Raw genomic sequence first — 20,677 nt, forward strand, 5'->3', positions numbered from 1 at the left:
GTCTCCCTGTTTTTTCTGACCTGAACATAAGTAGTAACGACTTTGTACTTTTCAGGATCTTTTATTCCCAGTCAAGCAGGAAATATCCAAACAGAATTCTAATTCAAAGCCTGCTTGCCATTTTACCAGTAAGAAGCTGAGCATACTGGGAAGAAGGGATTTTACTTCCTGAAGGGAAAGGATTTTATCTGCTCTGGCAATGAGCTTTTTCAGTGTCCAGAGACAACAGAGAACTCTGCTCTTGGACAGAACCCCTAGGCTACAAATTTAGCTCATTTCAAGATCAAAAACTGCCAAAGTTGTTGTTCTTTTGTGTTTGGGTTTTTTAGATAGTCCCTTAAGAGGAAAGCCAGTAAAGAGCTGTGTATTAGCAGACTTTTGTGGATGTGGAGCAATTAACATCAGAACTATTCCCCAGAGCCCTGAGAGCACTTCACTGGCATAAGCACAGCAAATTCATCTTTTGCTGAACATCCCAGAAAAACTATTTCCCTTTGGTCAAGCAGAAATGAGAGATGTAATGTTCAGCCTGGTTAAACATCTTCAGGGAAAGAGGATGGTCTCAGCCTTTGAGATTACTCCAGGAAATTCATGCAGCCCCAGCAAAACAACATAAGAGCACATGACATGAATCTCTGAGGGTCCAGACATCCCAGTTACTGTCTTACTTCTCCATTTTCTCAGTTGTGACCTATTTCTGCAGCCTAATATCCACTTCTCCCAAATTTAATCATTAACATGGAGATGAAATTTTTAAAGCATTTAAAATCCAACACACAGATTTCAGGGCTGGTTCTAAATTTATTGAGTTCACTTAAAAAAAAAAAAAGTTTATAAAGTGTTGTTTTTAAAAGCTGACATTTTATGAGGACTTGTGGCTATGAAAACCGGTATTTCCAGTAATATAGGAAAGCACTAATTGGCTCTGCAGTTGCATAGGACACCACATTACAGGGAAGAAGCCTCTTAATTACTTTTAGTGAAGTGGTATAAAACAAATTACTGCAACAGCTGCAGCTAAGTAAACTTTGAGAAATTATGGGGAAAATGTTTACATAAAGCAATAAAAGGGACGAAAGTGGGATAGTTTCAATGTCCCAGTCCCCCCTGTTTATGATAATGACAATTTGAGTTGATGAAAACATTAACAAAATGTAAGAAAGTGGGCAGAAGGATGAAGAGCTGGTATGGGACATGAAGCTCTTTTAGCACTTTTAAATCTACATCATCCGTTTACTTTATGAAAAGTGATCTGTGATGTAAAAAAAAAACTATACAAACAAACACTAAGCATCTCTAACCACCCTTTGACCTCCATCACCTCCTGAAACGCTGAGGTTTTGTCCATGAGGAAGTAGGATTTGCAAACAGCATGCTGAGGAAAGACAATCTTGAAAAGAAACTTGTGACCAAACCTGGAACTTACATAGGGAGAGTAAAGCTCCCCGGTGTCAGTGATGCCACCTGCCATCATGAGATGGAGAGGAGCCCCAGAGCAAAGCCAGAAGGGTACTTTTGGGAGGGTGTTTTCAACTTCTTTATGTTGCCTTTAATCTAGGGAAACATCATAACACTGTGTTATCATTGCTGGAAAAAGGAAGAACTTACAAGTTAGCTTTGGCACAGCAGTTTCCTGGTATTTCAACAGACTTCAGCAGGATCTTGCCCTTCAGATAGACCCCACTCACCAGAACCACTTGGTTCAGTACCCTGTGAGAAGTTTTCATACCTGTTAAACTGGTTTAAAAGTAACCAAAAGGCCCTGGCCTTTTACAGCATGTGATGGCCAAACTAAATCTTCTTCAAACAGCCAGAGGGGCTGTTTCAGCCAACTAAAACCTCAGGAGGAAAAGCAACTGCCTTGAGGATGATCTCCAACTGCTGCTTTTCATGCAGCTACTATTGCAAACATGTGCCTCCTGCAAATCAAAAAACCAGCCCTAAAGTATCTTCTCCTAAATTCAAGTACAGAAATAAGTAGACAAATGAAAACATTTCACCTATTAAAGACACACCAAGATGCTTTTCATGCACCAACATTTCCAAAGCAGAAGCATTTGGGAAGCTTTATGTTGTCTCTAAAAAACTATTCGTGTACTGGGGAACAGGAGCCTCCTGGAAGGTTTCAGTGTCAATGATTAGCCATAATGAAGAATGAATTAAGAGCTTCACACTTCTACATGTGCTCCTACTCAGCCACACTAGCTGGGACCAGCCATCAGCACAAGCTGAGCTGCACTAAATAACCCAGTTCTAAGCCTGAACACCCACGCTAAATGCCAGGAAGGAAAGGGCACCATAGCTCACTGAGGTCAGAACTGGACCAGCCGCAGAAGAAGAGATCAAACATCACCTTTTATAACAAACCTCGGCTCAAAACACTGAAGCCAAGCTTGGCAAACCCAGCGCACGCAACAAGACCCCGGACACTCGGGGACGCGGCCGTGTCCCCGTGCGGGCCCCCACCCCAGGAGGGGGAACCGACCCCAGGGCCCACCAAGAGCACCAAAGCCCCGGCCGTACCCCGGCCTGGCTCCCCCCGGGCCTGTCCCACGGACGGAACGCTGCTCGTCCCCGCTGCCCTCTCCGGGGGAACCCCCCCGCCCCACAGAGGGCCTACAACCCCGCAGCCCCCCCGCCCCGCGGCCGGGTCCCACCGCTCCGGTGCACACCCCGCCCCACACCAGCACTCTCTCCAGGCCTCTCCCCGCCGTCGAGCCCCTCCCCAGCCCTCATCCTGCGCTGTCCCCTCACAGGGCCGCTCCCAAGCCCCCTCCGAGGGCCGCGTCCCGCCCGGGACCCCCCGGCCCTCACCGGCGGCAGCGGCTCGTGCCGGCAGCCCCGCCCCCGGCCGCGTGGGGGCACTCACGGCGCACGCGCTGCCCTGGCCCGGGGCCTTCCGCGCACGTGACTTGCTCTCGGGGCGGGGCGGGGCGAAAGCGCCGACCGCGGTTGGGTAAGGGGAAGGGGCGGGGCACGGGAAGGGGCGGGGCCTAGAAGGGGCGAGAGCACGAATGGGCGCGGCCCAGAAAGAGGCGTGGCAAGGAAAACGGGGTGAGGGCATAGAGGGGCGTGGCCGTGCGGGGAGGGGCGTGCCCAGGAAGGCACGAGCGGGGCGGGGACAGAGCAGGGGCGGGGACAGGGTGAACGCACGGATCGCGATTGAGCAGTGGGAGGAGCGGGGCGGAGGCAGAGGCGGGGCCTTAGAGGGCCATTGGGCGGGGCAGTGCAGAGGCGGGGCGTGGGCGGGGCACCAAAGGGGCGGGGTTACACGGGGCGGGGTCACATGGGGCGGGGCGATGACGCCACACACTCCGTGGCGGGGCAGTACCGGGGTCTGTGCGCATGCGCGGAAGGGGGCGGGGCAGGCACACGTGACCCCCGGTGTGGCGACCCCTCGGTCCCGGTGCCCCGGAGCCCCCCCAGCCCCGGCGATGTTGGAGCGGGGATTCGGGCGCGTTATTGCGGGGTTATTGGTGCAGCCTGGGAGATCCGGGCAGTGAGAGCCGCCGAAAGGCGCCAGGCCACACCGCCCTGTCCCTTGGCCTCGGCGGGGGCACGGAGCGGGGCGTTGGGTCTCCCCCTCAGTGCAGAGGCCATGAAGATCAACCAGGACACGGTGCTGCGGGGAAAGAAGGTGACGCTGGTGCCCTACACCGCTGCACACGTGCCCCGGTACGTGCCCCATGCCCTCCTCGGACGCTCCTGCATGGTCTGATTGCACTTCTCCCTTTGGAGACAGCGCTGGGGGCAGCAAAGGTGCTGCTGGCTGTGAGGCAGGCAGTGAGGTGCCCTCCGTGCCCTGCAGCACCACCCCTGCCAGGGCTGTGCTCTGTGAGGGAGAACTTCACCCGTGCCAGGGACTGTGAGGGAGAACTTCACCCGTGCCAGGGAAACACCTGGCTGCGAGTGAACACAGCAGGGCTGTTCACTGAGGCCTTGCCCTGGTGACGGCCGGAGAGCAAAGCTTCGGTGTGTAAAGCCAGGTGGATGTTTGATAAATTAGGCGTGTTGTAAAGTAAATCAGCACAAAGATACCAGAGTTAATGTTTTGTCAGTGTCCAGGAGGTGCTGTGCCAGTGTCACCCAGGATGAAATGCATCAGAACTCAAAAACATCAGGTGTGCATTGGGCACTTCAGACAAAGCCACAGGATGGGCAAACTTCCTAAATTTCCAGAGAGCGCTGTGTTCCCTAAGGGACAGAGGCTTGTGGATACATTTGAAGTTGCTATAAAAGCCAGGCTGGTGTTTCCAGAGCTGCTGACCCCCAGAGCCCTGGGGGGGGGGTCCTGCTGTGGTGCTGCAGCCAGGGCAGTGATGCAGGGCTGGATCCATTGCCAGGTACCACGAGTGGATGCAGTCGCAGGAGCTACAGCGCCTGACAGCCTCGGAGCCCCTCAGCCTGGAGCAGGAGCACGAAATGCAGCGCAGCTGGCGGGAGGACGCCGACAGTGAGCACCTGGAATGCCTTCGGAGGGAGGGGGGAGTGCTGAGCAGGTCCTTTCCATTCCGGGAAGGACCCACTGTGAGTGCCCTGTGAGTGGGTTCCCCTAAACCAGAGGGGATGTGAGACTTTCTACAACAGCAGCTTGAACTGGTTTTCTCATTACAGCTGGTATATACCCAGGGAAGTGAAGAATATCCACTTCCTCGAGCTGTTTGTGTCCTTTTTATGCAGTTTCCCAGAGACTGTAGTGATTAATTTCCCACAGCATTTTGTGCTGAGCTAAAAATTATGAAGCATCACTCCTGCACAGCCAACTCCCCAGGTCTGATCGTTGCAAAAAGGTGGAAGGAGGTTGTATTTCTCTTTGATAAATTGAATGATTTTATGATCACCTGGTTGAGGTGTGTTGATTGAATTGGTTCCCTGACTCTCCTACAGGTAATGAATCACTGCCCATAAAAGCCTGGTAGAAATTTAGTGAGCTGAAAAATACTGAAGCTGGCAAGGACCTCAGTCTGGAGCATTTATCTTAGGTGGCATTAAAAACCTTACTCAGAGCAGCAGTAACATGGGCCAGGTGAATCACTCAGGCAGCTTCTTGTGCACCAAACAATTCTTTGCCCCAGCTTGCTGCTGAGTAAGACAAGGCGAGGAGACCTCAGACATGGGAAGGAAGTTTTCACACTTATTCCACAGACTGTTTCTAGTCTTGGTGTCTGTGTAACCCTCACAAGAGGTTTTTCCAAGGTTTTGTTTCATTTCTGCAGGTGGGAATAGGCACACCTGGTATGGGAAGCCAAATTATTAACTCTCCCTTGCTGTTAACATGTGGAAACTGTTCTTGTGTCCATTGCACACCTTCAATTTCCTTCTTTGGTAATTTATGAATAATTACTAGCACACTCTGAAGATGCTGCCACGTTCCTGTTTTTCCAGAGTGCACCTTCATCGTGCTGGACTCGGGGCGCTGGCCTGGGCAGGCAGAGGAGGACTCCATGGTGGGGGATGTGAATCTCTTCCTCACCAACGCCGAGGACCCCACTGTGGGCGAGATTGAAATCATGATTGCAGGTCCAGTTCTGTTTCCTAGCTTGGGGCTCTCTCACTGTGGCTGCATGCTGCAGACAGATGTTCATGTTTGTGCATCAGCTTTTTATCCTCATGCTTTACCATGGCTGATCAGTCCATGGTGTGTACAGGTCACAGCCTCTTCTGAAGTGTCTGGTGTGGCTGGTTTTTCTCCCCTGACTGGATGCTGACTCTGTGCTGTCTCTTTCAGAGCCCAGCTGCCGTGGCAGAGGGTTTGGCAAGGAGGCAACTCTGCTGATGATGGCCTATGGTGAGGGTGGCTCAGTGCATGGAGCAGAAGTGTGGTGGGGCACATAATTCCTGGTGATACCGGCAGGGTAGAAAGGGATGCATCTGCCCCACAGCTGGAGTGCTGTGCTTTTATAGATGTGGCACATAACAGAAGTGCCTCTCTCTGATTTCTCCTGCAGGAGTGAGAAAACTTGGGATCACCAAGTTTGAGGCGAAGATTGGTCAGGAAAATGAAGCCAGTATCTGCATGTTCAAAAAGCTTCACTTTGAGGAGGTGCAGTACAGCCCATCTCCCCAGAGAACGTGAGCAGCATTGGCCCTGTGGCTGGCACTGAGCTGCTTTCTCTGTGTGCTGCAGGTTGCTGTGAACAGCGTTTTCCAGGAGGTGACGCTGAGGCTGGATGTCACTGACCAGGAGAGACAGTGGCTGCTGGAGCAGACAAACCACATGGAGGAGAATAGCTACGCTGAGCTGAAGCAGCCAGCTGGGGTGCTGCACTCCTGACAGACATCTCCAGACACTGCCTGGGCTTCCACGGAGAAGCTGAAGGTTGTTGCAAGGTCTGGGTGTGGAAGACACCAGTGAGGCAACACTGGAACTGTTTTCATCTGTCTCCTTCAGCTGCTTTGTCATCTTGTCAGCTTTGCACTTTGCTCTGCCCACCAGGATTACTGCCTGAAATCTGGACCTGGGGAACAGCCACTAACTCACAGGTTTGGTTAGGAATGACTAACTTTGATGTGCTGTTCCAACAGAGCCTGAAATCACCAGCAGTTTGTTCCTGGACAAGCAGAAACTTCTCCCACTGCTCTTAAATCAGGATTCATCAGCGAGGAGGTTTCATATACTGGCAGCTCAGTGGTTTTTACTCTTCAATAAAAAAAAAAAAATCACAAAGATCTGAGGTGCCTGAGCACTACTTGGGGCTCAGCAGCTCTTTTTGGCAGCTCAAAGAGTGGTTTAGAAGTTGTCAAGGACAGCAGAAACTCTTTAAACCCAGTGTCCTGGGGTCTGGTAGGTTGCAGGGGGGCACTGCTGGGCCCTGGCAGGGAGAAGCCCAGATGTGGGTGAGCACAAAAAAGGGCAAGTTAATGTGATGGAAATTGTTGATATTGGCTGATCCAGACTAGAGCTGAGCCCCACCACAATGAGGGGGCTGAGAGTTGCAAGAGGCTTCTGAGACAAACCCCCTTCAGCTTCAGTGCTGTGCTCCAGATCTGGAAACCTCAGGGCAGCAGGGATGTTGCACTTCATTTTCCATGGCTGCTTTGATGAAAGCAAGGAGGAGAACACACTGAAAGGAGACAGCTCCCTTCTTCCACCAACTCAGGACTTGCGCTGCTGAGCCTGGAGGCTCCATTTGCTGCTCCCCACTAGGATAAAGATGAATTGGGGGAAATACCTCTTACTGGGGGGCAGGTATATTTAGGGCAGGAGTTATGCAGCCTCTGCTGCTCTAGATCTGAGATCCATGGATGAATAAGAGGCACTTGCCTGACTCCCACTGGACAAACTTCCCTGTGCAGTCACTCAGCCTGGCCTCTCCTGCCCTACACACGCTGTCCACAGCAGGGAAGTTGCTAAGAGGAGAGGACAGAAGGTAAGAAGGATAACTCATGCTCCTCTGTATTTTCCTACTACAATAGCAGCTGTAATGGCTAATCCTAGACCACAAACTACCTGTTTCAGTAATGGAGGATCAGGTAATAACTTTCCTGTTTGCCCAGGGATGTTTTGGAGATTGGCAGGCTGTGGAATTTTTAGTGTTACTGTGCCTGTATTTTTAGGGCCTAGGGGCTTTAGTTTTCCAATTTTAGCTAATTTAAATACACGGTTCCTGTGACTAATATTAAAGCCAAGTGTGGGAACAGTGTATCACAGCATTTTAAACAAGTATTTAGTGTGGATTTAGTTGTAGTGAAAGCTTTGTGTGGTAATAAAGTGAAGAGCAGCTCTGTTTCCCACTGGGATTACCATGACAAGGGCTACTAATCCTCCTCCTCCTCCTCGTCACCTGCTGCAGGCAGAAATGGATTCTGTCCTCCAGAAGAAGATTTGCAGAACCTGCTGGGTGAACTGCTGGCTCTGCTGCTCCTTCTTTGGAGCGTCTCAGCCCTCTGCCAGAGCAGCAAGGCCAAACCGGCAGGAGAGATGTAAGCTGGGCTGGGATTTGCTCCCCTAAAACCCAACCAAGGTGGGAAAAAGACTTTATTTTAACCTCTGCCGCCGGGGGAAGGGGCAGGGTGCTCTGCTGCAGCTCCCTGTGCCCAGCTGGTTGCTCTGGAGCCACTGAGGGCCCTGCTTGGCATCCCCGGTCCCCAGCAACGGCGGCGCTGCCCCGGCTCCACAGGCGGCTGGGAACAGCCTTTCCCTGGCAACCCCAAACAAAGTTGGGTCTGTCCCTGAGCTCAGCCCACCCCAAAGGCTGGGGGAGAGTCCCAGCAGGGCTCAGACAGGGTTCCCACAGGGAACCAGTGCCCAGCTGCTCTGACCAGGCCGAGAGGCAAAAGATTCTGCTGGGACCCACTGGGTGCCCGCACTCCTGCAGCATCCATCCCAGGTAGGGGTGTCCTGCTTCCCCAATGGGATGAGGATGAGAAAACAGGGGATAAGAGCTCACCTTCCCTCAAAGGACATGTATTTGGAGGATGAGAGAGGTTGGAATGGGCTCCCCCAGCTTCCAGGAGGAAGTGACAGCCTGCACATCCCCTAGAAATCTGGTGACACTTTGTCACGTGGATCATTTAAGGTGCAAAGATCTGTGACCGTGTGTGCTTAGGGGGAAGAGCTTCTTCGCAGATTTGGAGCACAACACAAGAGTGTGCAGAAGGGGAGGAAGTGAAGATAACAGGCCAGGCACAGCCCTGCCTTGTCCCACTGTGCCACCAGTCTGTCTGCAGTGAGGCACCCAGGGCTACATCCATTCATTCAGAGGCACAAACAGCCCTCTCCCTTTCCTCACCAATCCCCCCTGCCTCCCCTCAACCCAGGCTCATCCCAAAAACCCCCATAGGGGCTGGGGGCACATTTGGGCTGCCCCCAACAGTGCTGCTGCCCTCCAGCCTGGCTGACAGACCCAGATTAGAGCTTTGCATCATCACCCCCTCCCACCCCTCCCTTGAACTCCCCAGGGGATTAAAGCTCATTAATCACCCCTAGGCATTAACCCCCACTGGGAGCAGCCGGTGCTTCCCCAGCCCCCCCAGCCTGTCCCCATCAGGTGCTGAGGGATACCCAGACCAGTCCCAGTGCCCCCCAGTTACCTGCCTTTCCCCCCAGCCCCTGGCCACAGCAAGCCCTCTGCAGTCCCCCATGCTCTGGAAGGATTTAGCCTTAAACCAGACTTGTGAAGTCAGAAACGTTTATTCCAGTAAACAGAATTTCTCTTGAGCTCAACAGTACAACAACACCTGATTGTGGTACATGGAAACAAAACATCCACAGGAAGAATTTCCACAAAATACAGGTTAAAAAAAAAAAAGTGATTGGAAAAACACTTATTTCAGGAAAAAAAAAAAGATATGAGAAGCTTTTAAATTAAACAGTGTTGGATTCAAACCCTGATTGGCTCTGTCTCCAGGAGTGTGCGGGAGCAAAGGAGACTATTATTGCTTGCTGTGCTGGCTCCAGACACCCTCTCCTCTCCCCAGATTGCCCCAGGGCAGGGTGCTGGGCCCTCCCCAATGCTGGGCACCCATACCCCTCCTGGCAGCTGAAGAGGCAAAGGGACAGGGTCATTGTGGACGGAGCTTGCCAGGCCAGGGTCCAACACGCCGGCTTGGTCAGTGGGTGGGCTGGTGGTGCTTGGTAGAAGACACTGAAAGCCTCAGGTTTGCAGTTAAAGGGTAATTTGGGGGGTATCTCAAATGGAGATAGGGTTTGGGGTGGGGAAAAAAACAGGGAACAGTGGGGACCTGGAGTGTTGGGCATCAGGCCACCCCAAATCCTTGATCCCTCCCAACCCCCTGCTTGTGCCTACCAGGGTGTGCAGGGCTTCAAGGCAGGGCTGGAGGAGCACCCTGGGGATGAGCTTTTGGGAGGGGGCACCCCCAGCACCCCCGGCCCAGAACCCCTCTGCAGGGATGCTCACTGGCCACCAAAGCCCAGCGCTTGGGGCAGGGTGGGAGGGAGCAGCCCCACATCTCCACCAGGAGCCCACGGCAGGGAGGAGAGGAGTGCAGGAGAGGTGGGTGTGAGGCTGGGAGGGGCTGGAAGACCCTCACCCTGCCTCAGGGCCTTCACAGGTTGCTGAACAGTTCATTTTTCTTGCTCCAGTCCATCTGGGGCGCTCTCTTGCTGGTGCGCTTCTGGTGCGCCCGCTCCTTGGCCACAGCCAGCGGGATGTCAAGGTCCAGCAGGGAGCCAGATGCTGAGTGGCGTTTGTCACCCTCCTGCGAGGGCAGTGAGAGCGGTGTCAGCCCCCCTGTGTGTCCCCCTGGACACCCCCATGGCGGGGGCTCAGCCCAGATCCTGCCTTCCAGCCACCACCTCCCCCTGGCACTGCCAGCCCTACCTTGCCGTGGGTGTCACCGGAGCTGGGGGACACGGCCAGGGGCGTGGGGCTGGACGGGCTCTCGGACACCGAGCTGGGCCGTGGCTCTCCTCCATTCTCCTGGGGGGAGCAGGGAGGCACTGTGAGCTCCAGCCCTGGGCCTTGAGAACAGCCTCCAGAGCTGCAAGTCCCACCCAGGGGGCCATGAAATCCGTCCTCCCCACGCATAATCCCCTGCAAGCTCCAGGCACATAAATACCTCTAGCGCTGCCCATCCAGGGCGGGGAAGGATTAAAGCCGGGACTGACTGCCCTGGCTTTAGCAGGAGTGAGGGGGAGGGTGGCTGCAGGGCTGGGTGCTGCTTCCCTGCTGCAGCACGAGGGCTCCCAGCCCTGGAGCACCAGAAGGCAAAAGAGAGGAGGAAAGCAGCCACCTCCATGCACTCAGCACCACGAGCCTCCCCCCTCCTGGAGGACACCAGTTCCCTTGCCAGTGGCACCAGCTCTTGTGTGGCAGCCTGGGACCACTGTGGTGTCTGGTGGCATCACCCCCCCATGGGCAGAGGAGACATAACAGGAGGGTCCCTGACTGGACATGGAATTAAAATCAAGACAAGGCTCTTACCTTCCCTATGTCACCATTGGCAACTGGTTCTGGCAAGGGACCTGTGGGATAAGGACACGGGCACTGGGTGAGGATGTGTTTGCTTTGTCCCCTTGCCAAAGGAGGGCAAACCAAGGCTGTACATGGCCAATGCTCACACAACACTGCCCAGGGTCTGGCCAGGTCCTGGATTTTTTAACCACCCGCTGTAGCCAGCGCCGTGGCACAGGGGAATGCTGCCAGACACATCCCCATGATGGCAGCTGTGATGTGGAGCCCAGTGAGACCCCCTCCCCATCCTCCTGGGGACCACCCTGACAGCAGAGAGCAAAGGGCAGCTGATGTCTGTTTATTCCCCAAGCCATAAACCCTGCCAAAGTGGAACCAAGGGCCATAAACCTGCCCACACCGGCCCCACCAGCCCAGCATGGGGCCCTTGGGCAGGCAGACACCATGGAGATGCCAAAGCCAGGTGACTCTGCTTGGCCCCAGGGTGATCAGATCACCTCCCAGGGCTCAGCACCCTTAGGTTTGGTGAGAAGGTGACATAGAGCCAGCAGAGGTGGCACAAACCCCTCCCAGCAGCACAGGCCCCAGCCCACCTGTCAGGTGCTGCTCCGAAGGCACCACTTTGCACTTCTTGAAGAACTCATCTGTGAGGACATCCACCACCAGCAGCCTGGTCTCGTCACCGCTGGCCTTGATGGCTGCCACCACGTCACTGTGCTGCTTGCCCTCCATGCACACACCATTCACCTGCAGGCACCACATCACCACTGGAGCTGGGGGACATCCACCCCTCAGAAGTACCACACAGGGGTCAGGTACCAGCCTTGGTACCAGTCACAATCCCAGCACAGCCACCCCATAGCCCCTACAGGCATTCACAGCCCCACAGGGATGAGCAGTGAAGTCAGAAAAACTTCATTAAAAGCAGATTTTCCTCTGAGTGATTGGCATGGGATTGAATGGGCAAAGCTGGCAGGAAACTCCCACAAAACCCTTGTGCCATGCCATAGTCTCCAGAAACCCAAAAAGCTTCATCCCAGAAGAGGCAGCAGCCCCCCAGCCTGGTGACCAGCAGGGCTGGTCCTTGCTTTCATGGATCCTCATCCCACCTGCCACAAACCAGAGCTCATCCCCACCCTGGTCACACCTGACAGCAGGACTTGCAACCATGGTGCACCTTGTCCCCAACCTACCCCACCCCAGGGGCATCCCAGGGACAGTACTGCCACTAATTAACCCCTAGACAGCTAATTAATGCTCAGTCCCAGCCCTCCACAGTGCTGCACCCGTGGGTGGAGACCGGCAGGCTGGTGCAGGCAGGCTGTGCCGTGAGTCACCGCCGGCACCAGGGACACGGCGTGCCTTCCTGACCAAGGGCAGCTGGCTCCAGGCACCAGGATGGGAGGGGTGCCAGGCTTGGCAGAGATCCCCCAGAGCCCCCTGAGCCCAGCACACCTCGATGATGCGGTCCTGAGGGGCCAGCCCCGCTGCCTCGGCCGGCGAGCCGGGGTCCACGGCGCGCACGTACTGCCCAGGGCGGCTCTTGTCACTGTGCAGGTTGAAGCCGTAGCCATCGGGGCCCTTCTTCATGTGGCACAGGCGAGGTCTCAGCTCCTCCTGCAACGGGGACAATCTGTGGGTGAGCTGCTCCTGGACCCCACAGCACCCAAGGACAGCACCAGGAACCCCAGGTGGCTGTGACAGGGACACCACCCTCGAGTGGCCACCTGTGGGCACTGACACCTCAAGATGGGATGCAGGGTGCCAAACACCCTATGATCCTGGGCTCTAATTAATTAATTAGGCACAGGGCACAATAATTGCAGTGAAACACTGACGTAACATGGTATCATATGTGTGTTCCCAGACCACACTCTTCCTTTGGGATCAGGATTGCAACTGCCATGAAGGTGGAGGAGGAAACACAGCCCAGGCTGCTGGGAAGCACCCCCACTCCATCCCATCCCACCTGGGATGCTCTGGCTGCTGGAGAAGTCTCAGGTGCTGGCACGGGTCCCCTCTGTCACCCCCTGCCAGCTGTAGCCCCTCTCCATGGCAAACCCAGCCATGGGCTCAGGGAGATCCCCACCCCAGAACACCCCACAGCCACTGGCAGCAGGGGAGGGGTACACAGGGCTCGGGCAGCTGGAACCCAGATGGAGCAGCTCTAATGCTGAGGCACCTCCATGCCCCAGCACGACCTTCCAGGATTGCAACACAGAAACCAGCTCCACTGGGGTGGTGTGGCTGGGACGTTCACCTCTCCAGGAGGCAACACCCAGCTCATCAGCACCTGGCTTCACCTTGACCTGTGGATCCACCAGTACCTGGAGCCAGGGAACCGTGCTAGGCAGCCACAGCCACTCACTTGGAGCCCTCTGAGCTCCCCACACAGTGAACAGCAGGAAGAAGCAGGAGCATCCCTGGGAGCCTGGCACACAGGAGCTGCCTCTGCTCACCCAGTGGGGAGTGGGATGTCCAGGAAGCATCAGAGGGAGCAGGTGACACGAACCAGACACCTGCATGTGGCACTGTCAGAACTGCTCTGACTCTAGCAGCCAATACCACTTTTACAATTTCTATATAAAATGGTTTGATTCCACCTTGACCACCAGAACCTGAGCTTTGGTTGGGCTCTCCCAGCAGCCAAGCCTCACTCAAACTGCTGGAATATTCCTCACCAAGGGGACTGGTATTTAATCTTTCACCCAAGATCATTTTTTCTCTGTTGGTACCCAGAGCATCACTGAGGACAGGCACTGCAGGAATTTGCCCTCCCACACCTGCCCTGGGGTGCTCTTTACCCCTGCACAGCACTCTTGCATCTTGTCACGAAATCACCTTTGCCCACTGCAGGGAAAACCTGGGTCCTGGGGTGCTGACTCCCCATATCTGACACACTGGTATGGCACAGGGTCCCCCATCGGCCGGGGTGACACATTTACAATTGCTGAGCCCAACACTGCAATAAAGCTCTGATAAAGCTCTGATAAAGCTCTCATAAAGCCCCATCCTCTTGCACAACGCCTTCCTTCATGGTCAAGGCTGGCTGCCATCCCAGCACCACTCGACAATGCCCTGGGAAGGGAGGTGCAGGCAGCACCCGGCACATCTGCCACGAGTGAAGGTGATCCTGAGACACCTGAGCACTGGTGTGCAGGACTTGCTCTCCACGTGCCTCAGCTCCACATGCCCAGTGCAACAGCCCAGCTGTGGATTCCCTGGCTGGGAGGAGGATTGTGACCCCTTGACTTTGCCCCTTCTGCCCTCCTGTCCCTGCCGTGCCCAAGTGGCAGCAGGTTCACAGGGTTTGATAGCATCCTCCACCCAGGCAGAAGTCCCAAGCAATGGTGAGGACAGACAATACCCAAAATAACGACAAAGGGCAGGAGCTGCTGGAGCCCAGAGGAAGGCAGCACCTCCCCAGGTCCCTGCCCTGACTCGACCCTGAGCAAGGGCTTCAGGCTGTGGAGCACCCACGCTGCCCGTGCCCTTGGCAGCACTGTGGGGTTGCTGCACGCCGATAGCTCAGGACAAAGCCAGAGGGAGCACCCAGCAAGCGGTGCTGGCAGCACTCCCGGGAGAGGAGGAGGAGGAGGGAGGTCCTCGCTCCCACCCCTACCAACAAAGCCCTGGCAGCCTGGGCTCCCTGACGTGCTGGTGCCATGAATTTTTGGGGGGGATGGGAAGTCCTGCCGGTTGGGCAGATGTCTCAGGACACCAGGGACAGGTCACGGTGGTGAGGGAGGCAGCGATGCTGCAAAGGATCCAGCCCAGCATGCCAGGCTGCCTGTGCCTTCCCCAAATCACAGAAACCCTGCGGGCAGCCACCACTCTGCCTCCCAGGGACAAAAACAAACGCATCCGATCCTCCAGCAGCTGCATCCTGCCCATCTACGGGGAGAGCACCCAATGGCAGGGCATCCCTCCAGCTCCAAAGCCCCCTTTGGGCTGGGCAACGTGAGGCAAAGAGGGTTTGGGGCCAGCACCCAGGATGTGAGAAGACCCGTGGCTATGGAGCTGGGAGCTGGGCAGCGGAAATGCCCCTGATTTCTCTAAGCTGCTGCATCCTGTCCTGCAAGGCCGGCAGCCCTCCCACGGTGCTGGGACACGGATTAGCCGGCAGAGCCTCCTTATGAGCAACCACAGCCTCTGGCAGGGAGGGCAGCGGGGGAGCAGGAATCAGCCCCTGCACACACACCCACGCCACCCCTGTCCTCTACACCCCGGGAAGGGAGAGACGCCTCTGTCTGCAGAGATGCCAGCTTAGCGTGAGGGCTTCTGCAGCACTGCACTGCTGCTCCTGCCCTGAAACAGGATCTGGGGCACACCCAGATGCTTCTCCCTCCGCAGCGCCTTCAGCCACCTGGCAGGACCAGCAATCCCAGGACTGGGGGGAACCCCAGCTGCACAGCATGTCAGGACTCACTCCTCATTTCCCAGCCCCCCAATAGCAATTTCAGGACAGCTTCTGAAGCCTCAAGTCCCAGGAAATTCCCTGCAGCCCTACAAGCAGCATCAAGCCTGTTGGAGGCAGCAACATTCCCAGTTACTCAAAGAGGAACACAACAGCTCCGAGGACGCCTGAGCCAGCAAATTCACACGGGTCCCAAAATCTGGCGCACACATTCGGGCTTCATACAAAGGGGATGCAAAGCAGCCTCCTTTGCAGCATCCCTGTCACGTCCTGTTTGACTGGAGCTGCTTTTCATGCAGCTGCCTTGAGAGGAAATTTAATTCATTTCCTAATTAAACACCAGCTACGCCAGTGTAATGCTCCCAGTGCTGGGGGAACTGCTCCCTGTTACATTCTGAAAGCCAGCCCTGGGAGGCTCTCCCAGGTTTTACAAGGAGGGATGAGCCTTGCTGGCAGGGAGGGCTCTAATTTAGCACTAAATTTGCAAGAGGGAAGCCTGGGGCTGGTAGCAAATGCCTTGCCCTGGTACCAGGGCACTGTGCTGGCAGCACCCAGTGCCGCCCTGGGAACACTGTGTGGTTTGCACAGAACTTTCTCAAGACACTCCTGAGCAGCTGAAGCCTCCGGAAACAAACATGGGGGAAGATGAACTGTCACAGCTCTTGGTGAGGGGACACCCCCCAGCACAGGGCCCCAGGAAACGGGGCAGAGCCGAGGGGTGTGAAATTGTCACCAACAGCACTGCAGGCAGGGGTGCATGGATCAGCTCCCCAGGGAGGCTCAAAACCTCAGGGGGATTTACACACTCAAGGTTTGATAGGAATGAAAAAGAAGCCCATGATGAGTCTCCCTCAATTGCCTCAGGGATCTGTGGGGGTGTCTGAGCCCTCTGGCAGTCCCAATCATGCAGGACCCAGCACAGTTTGGAGAGAGAATAGATTCTGCTGGAAGGTGAGAGACACTAAACATTACTCACCCAGCTCTCCCAGCTCTTGAGCGTCTCCAGGCTTGTTAAACAAATAAAGGCAAGTCCAGCCCAATAAAGCAAACAGGACTCTGACATGTGCAAATCTCCTGTTTCTCCTGTGATCCCAGGGAATCCCCTCAACCCACAGTGATGGGATGGAGCTGTGGGGGATGGAGCAGCCAGCACAGGTTGGCTGCCAGTGGCTGGGAACTGCCACCAGTGTGTTCCTGCCTCACTAGAGAGAAATCCCTTTCTGCCTGCTCCAGCTTGGCTCTGCATCCCGCCCAGCACATTCCCACCCTGCTTGGTGGGCGCAATGTCTTTAAACCCACTTGCCTTTTCCACTGGGTCCTGCCCCTGACCGCAAGATTTCCTGCTACTACCTGTTGAGAAACTGTCTGGGGCCTTGTGGCAATGTCACCCCATGTCACCTGCTTCCTGCTCGAGGGAGGGGAAAAACCGCTAGTGCAGAAACTGCCAGCAGTAACTGTGCAGGAACTGTGCCCCAAGCCTGTCCCCCAAGGCTGTGGGGAATCTTCAGCCAAGACTGTTCCCTGAAGCCCATGAGGTATCTCCAGCTGAGGCCGTCTCCCAAAATCTAGTGGGGCATCTCCAGTTTCCTAAGCTCTTTCCATCACTCCAGTGAGCAGGCAGCGGCCCACAGCACAAGGGGGCTCCGTCCTCTTTGGGGACCACACGTCCTCAGCCCCCGAGCCTGGCAGGGGACTCACCTGAGCTGCATTAACAACATCCCTCTTATTTTCCCCAGCCCATGGAGAGGTCTGGGAGCAGAAAGCAGAACACAAACAGTGTCATTGGCCCTGAGGGAGCACTGGCACCGTGACATGAGGAAGAGCAGGCACGTTTTCCCTGCGTGGGGCAGCACTGGAGACCGGCATGGGGCCACACGTGAGTGACATGGAATGACACAGGGGACAGCGAGCAAGAGAGACAGCACACGGATAGAGCATGGCTGTTCCCAGCCAAATAAACCCATCAAGGAAGTGCTCAAGTGATGTTTTAGCCAGGCAGAGATGAGAGCTGTGCCTGCAGTGGATCAGCCCAACCAGGAGAACACACACAAGGCTGAAGTTCACAGCTCAAAACCACCTAATCCTCAGCAAAATCCTATGTGACAACAGCTCAGTGAGGCACCAAGGTCTTCCTGGGCTCAGCATCAACACTGGGAAAGCTCCACTGCACCAGCCTCTCTGGGAACAGGTCACACGATTTCCCCAGAAGGTTCCTCACACTGGGGACACCAAGAGGCTGCAGCCCAGGGAGCCATCCACATGTCTGTTGTAACAACAAACACGTCTTTGCTGGGTAAATAAAAAGCGGTATTATCTCCCAGAGACCAGAGCGTCTCTTAGGAACCGCTTGGGGCATGAAAGGTCAGCTGTTTCTCAATTCTTCACCTTTCTACATCACTTTGTTTGTGCAACTGCTCACTCCCACGTGTGCTTAAGGCCGACATTCCTGAGTGAGGAGTCCCCTGTGGGGACTGGCTGCCAGGACCAAGCCCCCAGCCCGGGAAGGGCTCTGCTCTCTCCACTCCACAGCAGAGACTGAACACACTCAAAGCAGCAGTGACTACCACCAATATCTGGAGTCTCAGTCCCAAAAATCCCTCTCTGCCACGCCATGGTTTTTGTTGTATTTCGGAATGGGTTGGCGCCAGCTGCCCTCAGTCCAGTCCCGGGCTCAGCTGCACATCAAAGCTCGCCCTGTTGCTTTTCTCACCCCGTTGCTTTTCTCACCCCATTTTACCGGCCCGCAGCACAGGGATGCGCCGAAGGGCTCCAGGACTCAACGGGGCCAGTTCTGGGTTCAACCAGCCCGGCGGGCCCGCCTGTCCTGACACGGCTGGGAGACGGGGCCATTAGGAAAAAAAAATATTTAAAATAAAAAAGGCAAAGCAGTCGGGCACGGCAGGACCCTGGGTTTCTGGGGAGCCGCGTTTAAAGCAAAGCAAAAAAACCAATCGAGACCGAAACTGCACAGGACGCCCAGGGCAGACGCGGCGGCCCCGGCTCCCGCTCGCTCGCTTGGACAGCGACGACCACGGCCGGTCGCGACCGCTCCTCCTCGGACAACACCCTCTGCTCCGAGAAACTTCCGAGCCCCACTGCCCCGGCCGCTCATTTACCCGCTGCTCGCCACCGCTGGGTTCCCGCGCCGCGGGCTCCGCCGGCAGCGGGGCCGCCTGCCCGCCGATCACCGGCGGCTCCGCACCCGCCCCGCCCCGCTTGGGGAGCTGATCCTCGGCCGTCGAGTCTACGACGAGGAGGCTGACGGCGCCGGCGGCGGCGCGGATCCGCTCCACCACCTGCTGATGGCTCTCCCGCTCCACGTTCTCGCCGTCCACCTCCAGCAGCCGGTCCCCAGCGCGCAGCCCCGACTGCTCGGCCGGCGAGCCCGCCTCCACCAGCCGGATGAACTGGCCCGGCTTGCCCTTCTCGCCGTGCAGGTGGAAGCCGTAGCCATCCGGGCCGCGCTCCAGGCGACACAGCCGGGCGGCGGGGCCCGCGCCGCTGCTCATGGCGGGGGAGGCGGCGGGAGCAGCAGCGGGCCCGTCCCGCCACCCGCACTCAGCGCACTGCGCGCCAACCAGCCCGGGGCCCGCCTTATATGGGGGGGGCGGCACCGGGCAGGCAGCCGCCAATGGGAGAGCGGGATGGGCTGACACCCGCCATATAAGGATAGAAGGGGGCGTGTCTATGCAAATTTAATGGTCGTATGCAAATGATGTGGGGCGGGTATGCAAATGAGCTCTCGCCCCGGTGGGCCGGACCGCCCCCCGGTGGGTCCGAGCGCTCCCCGGTGGGATCCGAGCGCTCCCCGGTGCAGTCTGACCGCTGGCCCGCGGGGTCCGACCGCTCCTTCGGGAGTCAGACCGCTCCCCGGTGGAGTCTGACTCGGACCGCTCCCCGGTGGGGCCCGAGCACTCCCCGGTGGGGCCCGAGCGCTCCCCGGTGGGGCCCGAGCGCTCCCCGGTGGGGTCCGACCGCTCCCCCGATGGAACCTGACCGCTGGCCCGCGGGGTCCGACCGCTCCTTCGAGAGTCCGGCCGCTCCTCCGTGAGGCCGGGCTGCTCCCCCGCAGCACCTCCGCCTCTCCCTGGGGCCACCCGAGCCCACGGCGGCAAGTCCCGATCCTCGCAGAGCTTCCCCCACCGGGGATCGGCTCCGCCACCATCTGGAGACAGCGCCCACGGTGGCCGGAGATCGGCGGGACGCTCCCGCTCCGTGGCACATCTCGGGTGGCCTCTCGGGGAACACCCACCCCATACCCTCGCCCAGTCCTCTAAGGCTGCAGTCAGTCCCAGCGCTGCTCCAGCGCAGAGGGTGGAGGGATGCTCGAATCTTCGACAGTTAAATAAAACCCCCAAATCGAAATTGTCTAAGAAAGCGGGGCGGGAAGAGGGCAGGTGACTCCATTGACAGTGGAAATGAGATACCAGCCCTGCTCCCCCAGCTGCCTCTGAACCTTGCTCAGCACCCTAGCGCTGGGGGCCCGAGGGGGGGGAATGGAGGGAACCCCAGGGGATTTGCTCTCCGCTGGCTCCATGTTCGCTGCTCATGGGGTTCATGAGCATGTGAGATCCCGGGGTTTAGGCTCAGCCAGGGCGGAGCAAGGCAGCAACAAGCCCGGGCTGCTCCGGCCGTGCCGTAGGGCTGCTGGTGCCAGGCAGAGCTGCCTCCTGGCTCCTGGGATTGTCCCAGCGAGGGTGCCACTGAGGTGCCATCGGTGTCTCCCAGTGCAGGGCCTGGCTGAAGTTCCTGGGCAAAGGTCCTCGGGGCAGCCAGGATCACGTTTGTCCGAGCTGTAGACAAGCAAGGAGGGGACAGCTGCGTGCCATGGGACTCACACAGGGCGCTCTGCCCCAAAACCCTGCTCAGGGACCCCAGCGGCCGAGGAGCCCCCCGTGTGCTCGGGGTGGCCGTGCTCCAGCTCCGTGGGAGCCGAGGGTGGGCTCATTTGTTTCCTCCACTCGGCTGAGCATTCATCCGCGGCTGCTCGGCCCTGAGAAAAGCGGCAGAGAGGAATCCCACGGCAGCCGGCGGCAGATGCCTGCGGGGGGGAAACCAGGGCACACGGGTTGTGCAACGGCCCCGGGATGGGGGATCCATCCCCCCTGTCACAGCCGTCCCCTTGGCAGGGGGGTTGTGAGCAGCACAGCCCCACAAGTGAGCATCTTGGAAGGGCGGATGCAGAGCACATTTTAGGTACCCTGCCCTAAGTCAGGAAATAAAACCCAGCTCCAGCAGGGCTGCTTTGAGCACGGGACCTTGATAAGGAGGAAGGCAGCAGCAAAGGAAACAGCTGAAGCTGCTTTTGGGTCCAACAGTGCCTGCGGGATGGCAGGGCACAGGCAGGACCGTCGCGCCCCAAGTGCCTCCTCCTGCCCTTTGCATC

General features: G+C 56.9%; 3 protein-coding genes across 5 annotated transcripts in view; 1 reads left to right on the forward strand and 2 right to left on the reverse strand.

Annotated features, from left to right (window-relative positions):
• Nucleotides 1-2,918, reverse strand: part of TMEM104 (transmembrane protein 104) — a 45,506-nt gene extending 42,588 nt beyond the window's left edge. For 2 of the 3 annotated variants that reach the window (XM_063409406.1, XM_063409405.1), the window contains exons 1-2: nt 2,815-2,918; nt 1,427-1,554 (exon numbers count right to left, since the gene is read on the reverse strand). In XM_063409406.1, the coding sequence (XP_063265476.1) occupies nt 1,427-1,474 (48 nt within the window). In that variant the 5' untranslated portion in view covers nt 1,475-1,554; nt 2,815-2,918. Of the gene's footprint in view, nt 1-1,426; nt 1,555-1,608; nt 1,723-2,814 lie in introns of those variants that run through there. The other variant, XM_063409407.1, reaches the window with a different exon arrangement.
• A 418-nt stretch (nt 2,919-3,336) lies between these two features.
• On the forward strand, nt 3,337-8,958 carry NAT9 (N-acetyltransferase 9 (putative)). Its single transcript, XM_063409747.1, has 6 exons — nt 3,337-3,675; nt 4,344-4,453; nt 5,386-5,520; nt 5,729-5,788; nt 5,949-6,043; nt 6,128-8,958. The coding sequence occupies exons 1-6, from the start codon at nt 3,599-3,601 to the stop codon at nt 6,272-6,274; spliced, it is 624 nt and encodes a 207-aa protein (XP_063265817.1). The 5' UTR covers nt 3,337-3,598; the 3' UTR covers nt 6,275-8,958.
• A 156-nt stretch (nt 8,959-9,114) lies between these two features.
• On the reverse strand, nt 9,115-18,864 carry NHERF1 (NHERF family PDZ scaffold protein 1). Its single transcript, XM_063409735.1, has 6 exons — nt 18,408-18,864; nt 12,330-12,491; nt 11,468-11,621; nt 10,887-10,927; nt 10,284-10,382; nt 9,115-10,161 (listed from the first exon to the last, which is right to left on the reverse strand). The coding sequence occupies exons 1-6, from the start codon at nt 18,798-18,800 to the stop codon at nt 10,009-10,011; spliced, it is 1,002 nt and encodes a 333-aa protein (XP_063265805.1). The 5' UTR covers nt 18,801-18,864; the 3' UTR covers nt 9,115-10,008.
• Nucleotides 18,865-20,677: the final 1,813 nt, after the last annotated feature.

The sequence above is a fragment of the Prinia subflava genome, chromosome 12 (genome assembly GCF_021018805.1).
Source record: "Prinia subflava isolate CZ2003 ecotype Zambia chromosome 12, Cam_Psub_1.2, whole genome shotgun sequence".
Lineage (NCBI taxonomy): Eukaryota > Metazoa > Chordata > Aves > Passeriformes > Cisticolidae > Prinia > Prinia subflava.